Source organism: Panulirus ornatus, chromosome 24, assembly GCF_036320965.1.
Source record: "Panulirus ornatus isolate Po-2019 chromosome 24, ASM3632096v1, whole genome shotgun sequence".
In the NCBI taxonomy this organism is placed as follows: Eukaryota; Metazoa; Arthropoda; class Malacostraca; order Decapoda; family Palinuridae; genus Panulirus; species Panulirus ornatus.
The window spans coordinates 3,135,508-3,148,040 of NC_092247.1; the positions used below are offsets into that span (position 1 = coordinate 3,135,508).

At 39.2% G+C, this 12,533-nt stretch overlaps 1 protein-coding gene across 3 annotated transcripts in view; it reads left to right on the forward strand.

Moving 5' to 3' along the window:
* LOC139757018 (probable tRNA (uracil-O(2)-)-methyltransferase) overlaps positions 1 to 12,533 on the forward strand; it is a 65,812-nt gene that overhangs the window by 19,182 nt on the left and 34,097 nt on the right. For all 3 annotated transcript variants that reach the window (XM_071676982.1, XM_071676981.1, XM_071676983.1), the window contains exons 4-5: positions 5,393 to 5,515; positions 11,485 to 11,687. In XM_071676982.1, coding sequence (XP_071533083.1) covers positions 5,393 to 5,515; positions 11,485 to 11,687 — 326 coding nt within the window. The remainder of the gene's footprint in view (positions 1 to 5,392; positions 5,516 to 11,484; positions 11,688 to 12,533) is intronic.

The following is a 12,533-nucleotide window of genomic DNA, read 5'->3' on the forward strand; positions in this document are numbered from 1 at the left end:
TAGATGACATTAAAAAATTCCAGCATATTTGTATGGCTGGATTTTCTGTTGCTGAAACTGTGTTGATTGCCGGATATAATTTTGTGATCTTCTAGAAACATGAAAATTTTATCTTGTATTATTTTTCCATCTTTTTTTTTCCTAACATTGACGGAAGGCTAATTTGGCTGTAGTTCGAGACCCTTTTTATGTCATTTCTTATATATATGAGTAATATTTGCTAGTTTGCAGTCAGTTGGCACTTGACCATCCAATAAAGATGTACTGAATATTTTTGGTATGTGGTATATCAGCTGTCTCCTGACCTCTTATAAGTCTTGGAGCTAAGTTTTCTGGGTCATTGGATTTGGTAGGGTTTAGTTGGTCCAGGTATTTAAGCACTTTGGAGCTCTTTATCTCTCTAACCTTCAACTCTCTTCTTCATCAGATCCTTGAAGCATTTTCATTGGTTGCAGTATTCGAGACGCTTCTTCAATTGTGAACATGGAGTTAAAGAAATAATTTAGTATGGTAGCCATTTCCTTGTCGTCAGTAGTTAGTGTTTCATGTTTGTTTTGTAATGGTCCAGTTCCTTCTTTTACTGTATTCTTTTGCCTTATATATTTGAAGAATTTCGTAGGATTATTTCTAACTTTTAATGAAATTCTCTTCCTCGCATCTACTGTGTCTTATGACCTTACACATTTTTTTTTTTTTTTTTTTTTTATACTTTGTCGCTGTCTCCCGCGTTTGCGAGGTAGCGCAAGGAAACAGACGAAAGAAATGGCCCAACCCCCCCCCATACACATGTACATACACACGTCCACACACGCAAATATACATACCTACACAGCTTTCCATGGTTTACCCCGGACGCTTCACATGCCTTGATTCAATCCACTGACAGCACGTCAACCCCTGTATACCACATCACTCCAATTCGCTCTATTTCTTGCCCTCCTTTCACCCTCCTGCATGTTCAGGCCCCGATCACACAAAATCCTTTTCACTCCATCTTTCCACCTCCAATTTGGTCTCCCTCTTCTCCTCGTTCCCTCCACCTCCGACACATATATCCTCTTGGTCAATCTTTCCTCACTCATTCTCTCCATGTGCCCAAACCATTTCAAAACACCCTCTTCTGCTCTCTCAACCACGCTCTTTTTATTTCCACACATCTCTCTTACCCTTACGTTACTTACTCGATCAAACCACCTCACACCACACATTGTCCTTAAACATCTCATTTCCAGCACATCCATCCTCCTGCGCACAACTCTATCCATAGCCCACGCCTCGCAACCATACAACATTGTTGGAACCACTATTCCTTCAAACATACCCATTTTTGCTTTCCGGGATAATGTTCTCGACTTCCACACATTTTTCAAGGCTCCCAAAATTTTCGCCCCCTCCCCCACCCTATGATCCACTTCCGCTTCCATGGTTCCATCCGCTGACAGATCCACTCCCAGATATCTAAAACACTTCACTTCCTCCAGTTTTTCTCCATTCAAACTCACCTCCCAATTGACTTGACCCTCAACCCTACTGTACCTAATAACCTTGCTCTTATTCACATTTACTCTTAACTTTCTTCTTCCACACACTTTACCAAACTCCGTCACCAGCTTCTGCAGTTTCTCACATGAATCAGCCACCAGCGCTGTATCATCAGCGAACAACAACTGACTCACTTTCCAAGCTCTCTCATCCCCAACAGACTTCATACTTGCCCCACTTTCCAAAACTCTTGCATTTACCTCCCTAACAACCCCATCCATAAACAAATTAAACAACCATGGAGACATCACACACCCCTGCCGCAAACCTACATTCACTGAGAACCAATCACTTTCCTCTCTTCCTACACGTACACATGCCTTACATCCTCGATAAAAACTTTTCACTGCTTCTAACAACTTGCCTCCCACACCATATATTCTTAATACCTTCCACAGAGCATCTCTATCAACTCTATCATATGCCTTCTCCAGATCCATAAATGCTACATACAAATCCATTTGCTTTTCTAAGTATTTCTCACATACATTCTTCAAAGCAAACACCTGATCCACACATCCTCTACCACTTCTGAAACCGCACTGCTCTTCCCCAATCTGATGCTCTGTACATGCCTTCACCCTCTCAATCAGTACCCTCCCATATAATTTACCAGGAATACTCAACAAACTTATACCTCTGTAATTTGAGCACTCACTCTTATCCCCTTTGCCTTTGTACAATGGCACTATGCACGCATTCCGCCAATCCTCAGGCACCTCACCATGAGTCATACATACATTAAATAACCTTACCAACCAGTCAACAATACAGTCACCCCCTTTTTTAATAAATTCCACTGCAATACCATCCAAACCTGCTGCCTTGCCGGCTTTCATCTTCTGCAAAGCTTTTACTACCTCTTCTCTGTTTACCAAATCATTTTCCCTAACCCTCTCACTTTGCACACCACCTCGACCCAAACACCTTATATCTGCCACTCTGTCATCAGACACATTCAACAAACCTTCAAAATACTCATTCCATCTCCTTCTCACATCACCACTACTTGTTATCACCTCCCCATTTACGCCCTTCACTGAAGTTCCCATTTGCTCCCTTGTCTTACGCACCCTATTTACCTCCTTCCAGAACATCTTTTTATTCTCCCTAAAATTTACTGATAGTCTCTCACCCCAACTCTCATTTGCCCTTTTTTTCACCTCTTGCACCTTTCTCTTGACCTCCTGTCTCTTTCTTTTATACTTCTCCCACTCAATTGCACATTTTATGGATTTTGATTAATTCCTGGCGATTTTTGTTGGTTCCCATTGAATTGAATTTCTTATATGTTCTCTTCCCTTAGCAAATTAATCACACTATTCTACCATGATGATTTTAAATATTGCAAGTTTTCTTTATAATTCACGGAATATGTTTATTTTCAGTCTCGAGTAGTGTGTTTTTAGGATTATTCCAAATTTCCTTTTCTGTATGAACATCAAGAGGTTTTGTCCAATTGGTGCTGCAAATTTCTTGTCAGATGTTTTCAAAATTTGTTCACCTGTAATCTGGGATCAAGAGTTTGTTGTCATTTATTTCATAATCTAAAGTTTGTGTTACTGGTGAGGAAAAGATCAAAAATGTTTTTTACCACTAGTTGGTTTTGTAGTTAACGGCTCTTAAAAAGCATCTTCAATCAGTTCCATTAGTCTCGTCCCCTGTTGATATGTTCCAGTTTATGTTTGGACTATTGATGTCCCCTCTTTACTACTATAGTTTTGATTTCATTGTATAGCATCTTAGTGTCATCTTTTTGCTTTGGATGTCTGTAAATAACAGCGAGACGTAGTTTACTTTTGAACTTGTTGTAATGTCAATTTAAAGAGTAGGAAGTGTGCGTGTCTACTTTGCTTACGTTAATAGCTCTTAGATTGTTATCACTGTATATCAGAACTCCACCACCTACCCTTTATAAGTGATCTTTTGTAAATAATTTGTGTCTGGGTGTAGCTAACTCAGCAATTAAGTGTTTATGCTCAGAGTTTACCCTTGTTTCTGAGATTGCAATAATGTTCGGTTTTTCAGTAACTGCATGGTATGTAAGTTCATTGCATTTCATAATGAAGCTCTGGGCATATGTGCATATTAAACTTAATTTCCTTGGAGTTGATTTCTGAAGTGAATTTGCCTTTTTTTTTTCAGCATGTGTGTTTGTATTTTCACTACCTTACTCTGATCCTCCCTGGACTGGGCCTTGCCAGCCTTGTTCCTAAAAGTTACCTGAGGATTGACCTGTAGAATTATGTATATGAATACTGAATAAACTTATTTGACAGTCAAATTTGTAAGCAAAAAGTAGAGGGTCAACTTTTGCATAAGTCATATTTTGAGTGGGTTGAAATTCATGAATGATGGTGGGGTTAGTTATTAACATAAAACATGAAGGTTATTCATCAGTACAATATGCCATGCTTTTTGATAAGCTGAGCTCCTCATCTTAGGCTAACCTCCCATGTAATAGATTACCAGTTACTGTTTTTCAAAGTTGTACTATGATTTTGATTGGCTAATGAAGACCACCTTAGTCTCGATTCCTTCTTTATGGATACATCAAAAGCAAAACCACACTCCACTGTCTCCATTCATTCATTCATTTATAATAACCAGTGCCCAGTCAGTGGCATCAGTAAGACCACCTCCTTTTCATGAAGCACATTTTATGCTTACCACTTGTTTATAGTAATACTGTTTCTGACAACTGTTCCCTTCTTAAACTCCTTCAAGGGGATGGCCATAGTAGAGGAGTCTCCATAACTGATGAACTTCAGTGCCACTTTTTAGTATAGATCCTCACCCTTTACAGGCCACTGGCAGAGGGCAACTTTAATGCAGTGCTTTCAGAGGCTCCTGCCTGATGTTCCTTCCAATTATATCTACCAAATAGGTCTACCCAATGCTCCAACCTATTACTTTTACCTAATGCTCATACCTCATATTACTACATATTCTATCTGATGCTCCTGTTTAATGTTCCTACCTACTACTTACATTACCATTATGCCAAGAGGCAGGGCTAGCACATAGCACTCACTATAGGAAAAATTGAGAGTTAGGATGAATGAGTTGTGAGAGTTAAGTGTTGTCATTGTATTTTGTGTGGCAAGGACAGTTTGTGTTTTTGTGGACAGAATGCCAGCAGTTCACATGTGGGAAGGTATAAAGCCAATGCCTGGGGTATTGATTTTGTCTTTTACTTTGCTTCTGTTCTCATTTTAAATGTAACAGGTTTTAATGCCTTTGATATATACATAGGTTTTTTACTTTTTAGGTTAATTTGACTAATATTGGACAGTGAAATAACACAATATGGTTTTAAAAACACAGTGAAATGAATTTAAGAAAAATGATTTCAGTGTTAACACTAATATATAGTTAATGTTTATGTATTCATTTTTTTTGTCTTATAACTGTTAAAGGATATTATGAAAATGTAGTACATTATTGTATTTAATTATATTATGGAGCCATGATTAGTTTCTACTCTCTCCACTTTTTTCTTTCATCTGAAATGACTGAGATTGAAACATGTTCTTTGCCCATGCTATGTTGGTCACTAAAAAGGAAAATATTGATAAGGACCAAGTAATGGTTATAGAAAAGAAGTTGTTTTATGAGATGAAAATGAATCAAGAGACTATGTCAAGAACAAGAATAGTACAGGGAAGGCTTGTCTCCCAGGGTCAGTGACCTTTTTCTTTTGTAATATTCCCTGATGATAATACTCGTACTTTTCTATTTAGATAGATTTTTAGATATTTACCGTTTGCTCCTTATTCACACTTTCCCAGATTTCAGATAGGCTTTAGTGAACGTCTGTCATACAATTTGCTTTCAATAATTGCTTCAGATGGGAGGAGGATGTGTGTAAGCTACCTGACAGAATCAAATCGAGCAGCGCATTGCGTCATCCCACGCATCAACTATTCATTCTTTTTCACAGCTAGTAGCATTGGATTTTCTTGTTTTAAAGGTAAGTTTTATGGTATATTTAGCCATCTGTCTTTCTTCCAATTGCCAGAGTTCAAAGCACACATTCTAGTTGGTTTTGTTCTCTCATGGCAACTGAAATGTAGCAAAGACTGATTATAATTATGGAATGAAGATGTGAATCCCCCATGTTTTCAATTTATAATGTATGGAGATAAAATATAAATGGGGCTTTTGTTATTATGGAAAATTCTGTTCATTTTGTTTTTTCAGCACATAAGGTGTTGGTGTATGAATGAAAATCAAAGCATTATGCTCATGATCCACTAGAACATGAATAGGAAAGGTCTTATGCATAATATATGAGAATGGAGTAGAACAGAAGAGAACAAAAAATGCAAGAAAAGTTAAGGACACAATTTTTTGTCAGGAGAATATGTTGAAAATGCAGTTAGCATTAGTACTAGAAGCCATTGAAAGATAGTAAAAAGAGGCAATCAGGGGTATTGGGTCATTTGACTAGATACTTATGTATGCCATTTAGATTGCAATGTTTCAATGAAAATAGATTGTCTGTAGTGGCAATATTTGGAAATAAAGACTTAATTCTCCACATATACCAAGATATATATTTTCAAGAAATTTCACTTTAGTTGCACCATATTTTTGCTGTAAGTGTTTGATACATATTTTATTTTAGATGAGATGGCATGGGTAAGTGAATCCTTAACTGAGGCCATCTCATTAATGATGTTTCATGGTGCCACCTCGCTGACTCGGGAAATGACAATCAAAGCGGTGGGTTTGGATAGTATTGCAGTGGAATTTATTAAAAACGGGGGTGACTGTGTTGTTGACTGGTTGGTAAGGATATTCAGTGTATGTATGGTTCATAGTGAAGTGCCTGAGGATTGGCGAAATGCATGCATATTTAAATTACAGAGGTATAAGTTTGTTGAGTATTCCTGGGAAATTGTATGGAAGGGTATTGATTGAGAGGGTAAAGGCATGTACAGAGCATCAGATTGGGGAAGAGCAGTGTGGTTTTAGAAGTGGTAGAGGATGTGTGGATCAGGTGTTTGTTTTGAAAAATGTATGTGGCAAATACTTAGAAAAACGTGGATTTGTATGTAGTATTTATGGATCTGGAGAAGGCATATGATAGGGTTGATAGAGGTGCTTTGAGGAAGGTATTAAGAGTATATGGTGTGGGAGGCAAGTTGCCAGAAGCAGTGAAAAGTTTTTACCAAGGATGTAAGGCATGTGTACGAGTAGGAAGAGAGGAAAGTGATTGGTTCTCATTGAATGTCGGTTTGCGGTAAGGGTGCATGATGTCTCCATGGTTGATTAATTTGTTTATGGATGGGGTTGTTAGGGAAGTGAATACAAGAGTTTTGGAGAAAGGGGCAAGTATGCAGTCTGTTGGGGATGAGAGGGCTTGGAAAGTGAGTCTGTTGTTCGTTGATGATACAGCGCTAGTGGCTGATTCGGGTGAGAAACTGCAGAAGTTGGCAACTGAGTTTGGTAAAGTGTGTGAAAAAAGAAAGGTGAGAGTAAATGTGAATGAGAGCAAGGTTATTGGGTATAATGTATAATGCACTGAAACCAGAGCTCCCTTTCCACATCCAGGCCCTACAAAACTTTCCATGGTGTACCCCAGATGCTTCACAAGCCCTGGTTCAATCCATTGACAGGACGTCGACCCCAGTATACCACATCGTTCCAATTTACTCTATTCTTTGTAAGCCTTTCACCCTCCTACATGTTCAGGCCCCGATCACTCAAAATCTTTTTCACTACATCTTTCCACCTACAATTTGGTCTCTCACTTCTCCTCGCTCCCTTCACCTCTGACACATATATCCTCTTTGTCAATCTTTCCTCAGTCATTCTCTCCATCTGACCAAACCATTTCAAAACACCCTCTTCTGCTCTCTCAACCACACTCTTTTTATTACCACACTTTCATTACTTACTCGATCAAACCACCTCACACCACATATTGTCCTCAAACATCTCATTTCCAGCATATCCACCCTTCTCCACCAAATCTATCTATGTATATATACATTGAAATGTATAGATATGTATATGTGCATGTGTGGGTGTGTATGTATATACATGTGTATGTGGGTGGGTTGGGCCTTTCTTTCGTCTGTTTCCTTGTGCTACCTCGCTAACGCGGGAGACAGCAACAAAGTATAATAATAATGAAATAATATATATATTATCTTGTGGAGGCAGAGTTGAAGATATGTAGAGGTTTTCAGAAAAGAATAGAGAATGTGTTGCGGAGAATAGAGTGGTGAGTGTGAGCTTGGAAAGGAGACTTGTGTGAGGAAGTACTAGGAGAGATTAAGTGCAGAATGGCAAAAGGTGAGAGCAAATAACGTAAGGGGACTGGGGGAGGAATGGGATGCATTTAGGGAAGTACTGATGGCTTGCACAAAAGATGCATGGGGCATGAGAAAGGTGAGAGGTGGGCAGATTAGAAAGGGTAGTGAGTAGTGGGATGACAAAGTAAGATTGTTAGTGAAAGAGAAGAGAGAGGCATTTGGATGATTTTTTCAGGGAAGTAGTGCAAATGACTGTATAAAAGAAAGTGGCAGGAGGTCAAGAGAAAGGTGCAAGAGGTGAAAAAGAGGGCAAATGAGAGTTGGGGTGAGAGATTACCATTAAATTTTAGGGAGAATAAGATGTTTTGGAAGGAGGTAAATAAAGTGCATAAGACAAGAGAACAAATGGGAACATCGGTTAAGGGGGCAAATGGGGAGGTGATAACAAATAGCGATGAAGTAAGGAGATGGAGTGAGTATTTTGAAGGTTTGTTGAATGAGTTTGATGATAGAGTGGCAGATATAGAGTGATTTGGTTGGGGTTGTGAGCGAAGTGAGAGGGTCAGGGAGAATGGTTTGGTAAGCAGAGAAGAGGTAATGAAAGCTTTGTGGAAGATGAAAGCCGGCAAGGCAGTGGGTTTGGAATGGTACTGCAGTGGAATTTATTAAAAAAGGGGGTGACTGTGTTGTTCATTGGTTGGTAAGAATATTAACTGTATGTATGGATCATGGTGAAGTGCCTGAAGATTGGCGGAATGCATGCATAGTGCCATTGTACAAAGGCAAAGGGGATAAAAGTGAGTGTTCAAATTACAGAGTCATAAGTTTGTTGAGTATTGCTGGGAAACTGTATGGGAGGGTATTGATTGAGAGGGTAAAGGCATGTGCAGAGCATCAGATTGGGGAAGAGCAGTGTAGTTTCAGAAGTGGTAGAGGACGTGTGGATCAGGTGTTTACTTTGAAGAATGAATGTGAGAAATACTTAGAAAAACAGGTGGATTCTTATGTGGCATTTATGAATCTAGAGATGGCATATGATAAGGTTTATAGAGATGCTTTGTGGAAGGTATTAAGAGTATGTGGTGTGGGAGGTAAGTTGCTAGAAGCAGTGAAAAGTTTTTACCATGGATGTAAGGCATGTGTACGAGTAGGAAGAGAAGAAAGTGGTTGGTTCTCAGTGAATGTCAGTTCGCCGCAGGGGTGTGTGATGTCTCCATGGTTGTTTAATTTGTTTATGGATGGGGTTGTTAGGGAGGTGAATTCGAGAGTTTTAGAGAGAGGGGCAAGTATGCAGTCTGTTGCTGATAAGAGGGCTTGGTAAATGAGTCAGTTGTTGTTTGCTGATGATACAGCACTGGTGGCTGATTCAGGTAAGAAGCTGCAGAAGTTGGTGACTGGGTTTAGTAAAGTGTGTGAGAGAAGAAAGTTGAGCGTAATTGTGAATAAGAGCAAGATTATTAGGATCAGTAGGGTTGAGGGACAAGTTAACTGGGAGGCAAGTTTGAATGGAGAAAAACTGGAGGAAGTCAAGTGTTTTAGATATTTGGGAGTGGACTTCGCAGCAAATGGAACCATGGGAGTGGAGGTGACTCACAGGATGGGGAGGGGACGAAGGTTCTGGGAGCGTTGAGGAATGTGTGGAAGGCGAGAACGTTATCTCGGAGAGCAAAAATGGGTATGTTTGAAGGAATAGTGGTTCCAACAATGTTATGGTGGCGAGGCATGGGCTATAGATAGGGTTGTGCAGAAGAGGTAGTTGTGTTGGAAATTAAATGTTTGAGACAGTATGCGATGAGAGATGGTTTGATTGAGTATGCAATGAAAGGGTAAGATAGATGTATGGTAATAAAATGAGTGTGGTTAAGAGAGCAGAAGAGGGTGTGTTGAAATGGTTTGGACACATGGAGAGAATGAGTGAGGAAAGATTGGCAAAGAGGATACATGTGTCAGAGGTGGAGGGAAGAAGGAGAAGCAGGAGACCAAATTAGGGGTGGAAGGAAGGAGTGAAAAGATTTTAAGCGATCATGGCCTGAACATATAGGAGGGTGAAAGGCATGCAAGGAATAGAGTGAATTGGAATGATGTTGTATGCCAGAGTCATCGTGCTGTCAGTGGATTGAACTAAGGCATGTGAAGCATCTTAGGTAAACCATTGGAAAGTTTTGTGGGGTCTGGATGTGGAAAAGGAGCTGTGGTTTTGGTGCATTACACATGACAGCTAGAAACTGAGTGTGAATGAATGTGGCCTTTTTTGTCTTTTCCTGCTGTTACCTCGCTGAAAAGGGGGGGGGGGGCTATGTCATGTGTGGAGGGGTGGTGATGGAAATAGATGAAGGCAGCAAGTTTGAATATGTACATGTATGTATATGTACCTCCCTGCAAGAGTCATCCAAATGCCTCTCTCATCCCTTTTACTAACAACCTTACTTTTTCATCCCACCACTCACTACCCTTTCTAATCTGCCCACCTCTCACCTTTCTCATGCCACATGCATCTTTTGCACAAGCCATCACTGCTTCCCTAAATACATCCGATCCCATCCCACCCCCCCTTCCCCTCACATCATTTGCTCACACCTTTTGCCATTCTACACTCAGTCTCTCCTGTATGGGTCTTTCTTCATTTGTTTCCTGGCGCTACCTCGCTGATCCACGAAAAGGCGATCAAGCATGTTAAAGTAAAATGAAAGTATGTATGTATATATTTATATTGTCGTAAATGCTTGCCATTTTCTGCGTGAGCAAGGTAGCACCAAGAACAGATGAAAGAGCCTTGATGGAAAATTTCTCATTTGGGTCCTTTCTCTGTTCCTTCTTTTGGAAAGTAATACAGGAAGGGAGGATTTCTAGCTCCCTCTCTCATCCATTTCATTCACCTTCTGTGTCACAGGGAATATGTGGGCAGTGCTCTTTCTCCCCTAACCCCAGGGATTTATGGAGGTAAATGCAAGAATCTTGTAGAAAGGGGTGAGTATGCAGTCGATGGGGGATGAGAGGGCCTAGGAAATGAGTCAGTTGTTGTTTTCTGATGATACAGCATTGGTGGCTGATTTGAGTGAGAAACTGCATAAGTTGGTAACTGAGTTTGGAAAAGTGTTTGAAAGGAGAAAGTTGAGAGTGAATGTGAATAAAAGCAATATTATTAGGTTCACATGCCATCCAATCTCATAACATTCTGAGTTATATCCTACATTGCACCATCAGTGAAAAAAATGCAATGGCCACAGTGACTCGTAATTTGTTATTTATTAATGACAGTGCATTACTTAACCTTATCATGTTTACTATGTTGAATGCATTTTCCAAGTAATACCAGACCCCACTTACTTTTGGGTATGCTGCAAGTGATGTGTCACTTTTTGAAAGGCTGTGCCATCATTTGTTGATGAAGGGGATTACAGTCTCGTCAAGGAACTTCAGAGCACAGCTGCCCCATAAAAAATGTCCTAGGGTTATACATGATGATATGCATTTTCCAGTTTGATGAAAAAGTGCATCCTCTCTTACTTTAAACCTATTATTCAGTAAGTTTCTTTGGGCCTTACATTTATGATCTTCATGAAACCATTACTGCTTATCCAACTGTAATTGTAATCTTTTGTTTTACTTCTTGGTTGTACACTTCCCCTTCTCTGTTTAAAAGCAGCTTTACCTTTTGTGATTTTTGTTCCCTCAGAAAAAGATGATGAGTCACTTAAAGAAGACCCCAATGTAATGTGGGTGCAGAAGAATGTTTTTCCAAAGTTAAGGAAATGGGCTACTGAAGTTCTAGAGGATGGAAATGTGGAGGACAGAGGATCTCTCAGACTTATTGATGTTCAGGAATATAATGATTCATATCAAAGACTGAAGAGCAAGTATGGACATTCTTTGGTAAAGGTAAATAGCAGTCGTATTTTTCTAATGGTATTTTTCATTGTGCTTTTTAGCCCTTCAAACTGATGTACAGTAGATTTATGAAAATTTGTATTTCTACTACAAATAAGTACAAATATTTATACTGTACTCGTTTTTTTTCATACTCATGTGCCATTTCCTGTTTGGTAAGGTAGTGCCAGGAACAAAGAATGATCTCATGTTTTTGCATCCACCCTCTAATCATCATGCATAACATACCAAAACCAGAGCCTCTTATTCACAGCCAATGTAGTAGATCTTTCTGTGTTTTCTCTCATGTCCTCACATACCCTAGGTCAACCCACTGACAAAACTTCATTTCTTGTATACCACATTTCTCCAGTTTTCTGTATCCTATGCATGCCTCTCATCTGATTTATCCGTCTCTATGTATTTTATAGCTTATTTTTTACTGTTCATCATGAGTAAATTGTATGAAACTTCCTCAAGACATCTCACTCTTTGAATATATCATCAGATTTCTTTATCATTACACACCTCTTTCACTTGACTTGTGGCCTATCTTTGCACTCAGATCTATAAAAAAAATTCTTTTGATCATTCTTTCCATATACATCATTTTTACATGTGCATAATATTTCAGAACTCTTGTTACCTACAGTGTTCTGGTACTTCCTTATTTCAACTTCCAGTAATTCCCTCATTCACTTTTAGCTGCATTCTGAAGTTCATGACCACTTGACAAATTTGCCACAGACTATTGTTTTATTAGCATACGGTAATGCAATATGTATATGTACATATCAACATATATGCATACATATACATACACATGCACAGACATTTACATATATACATGTACATATT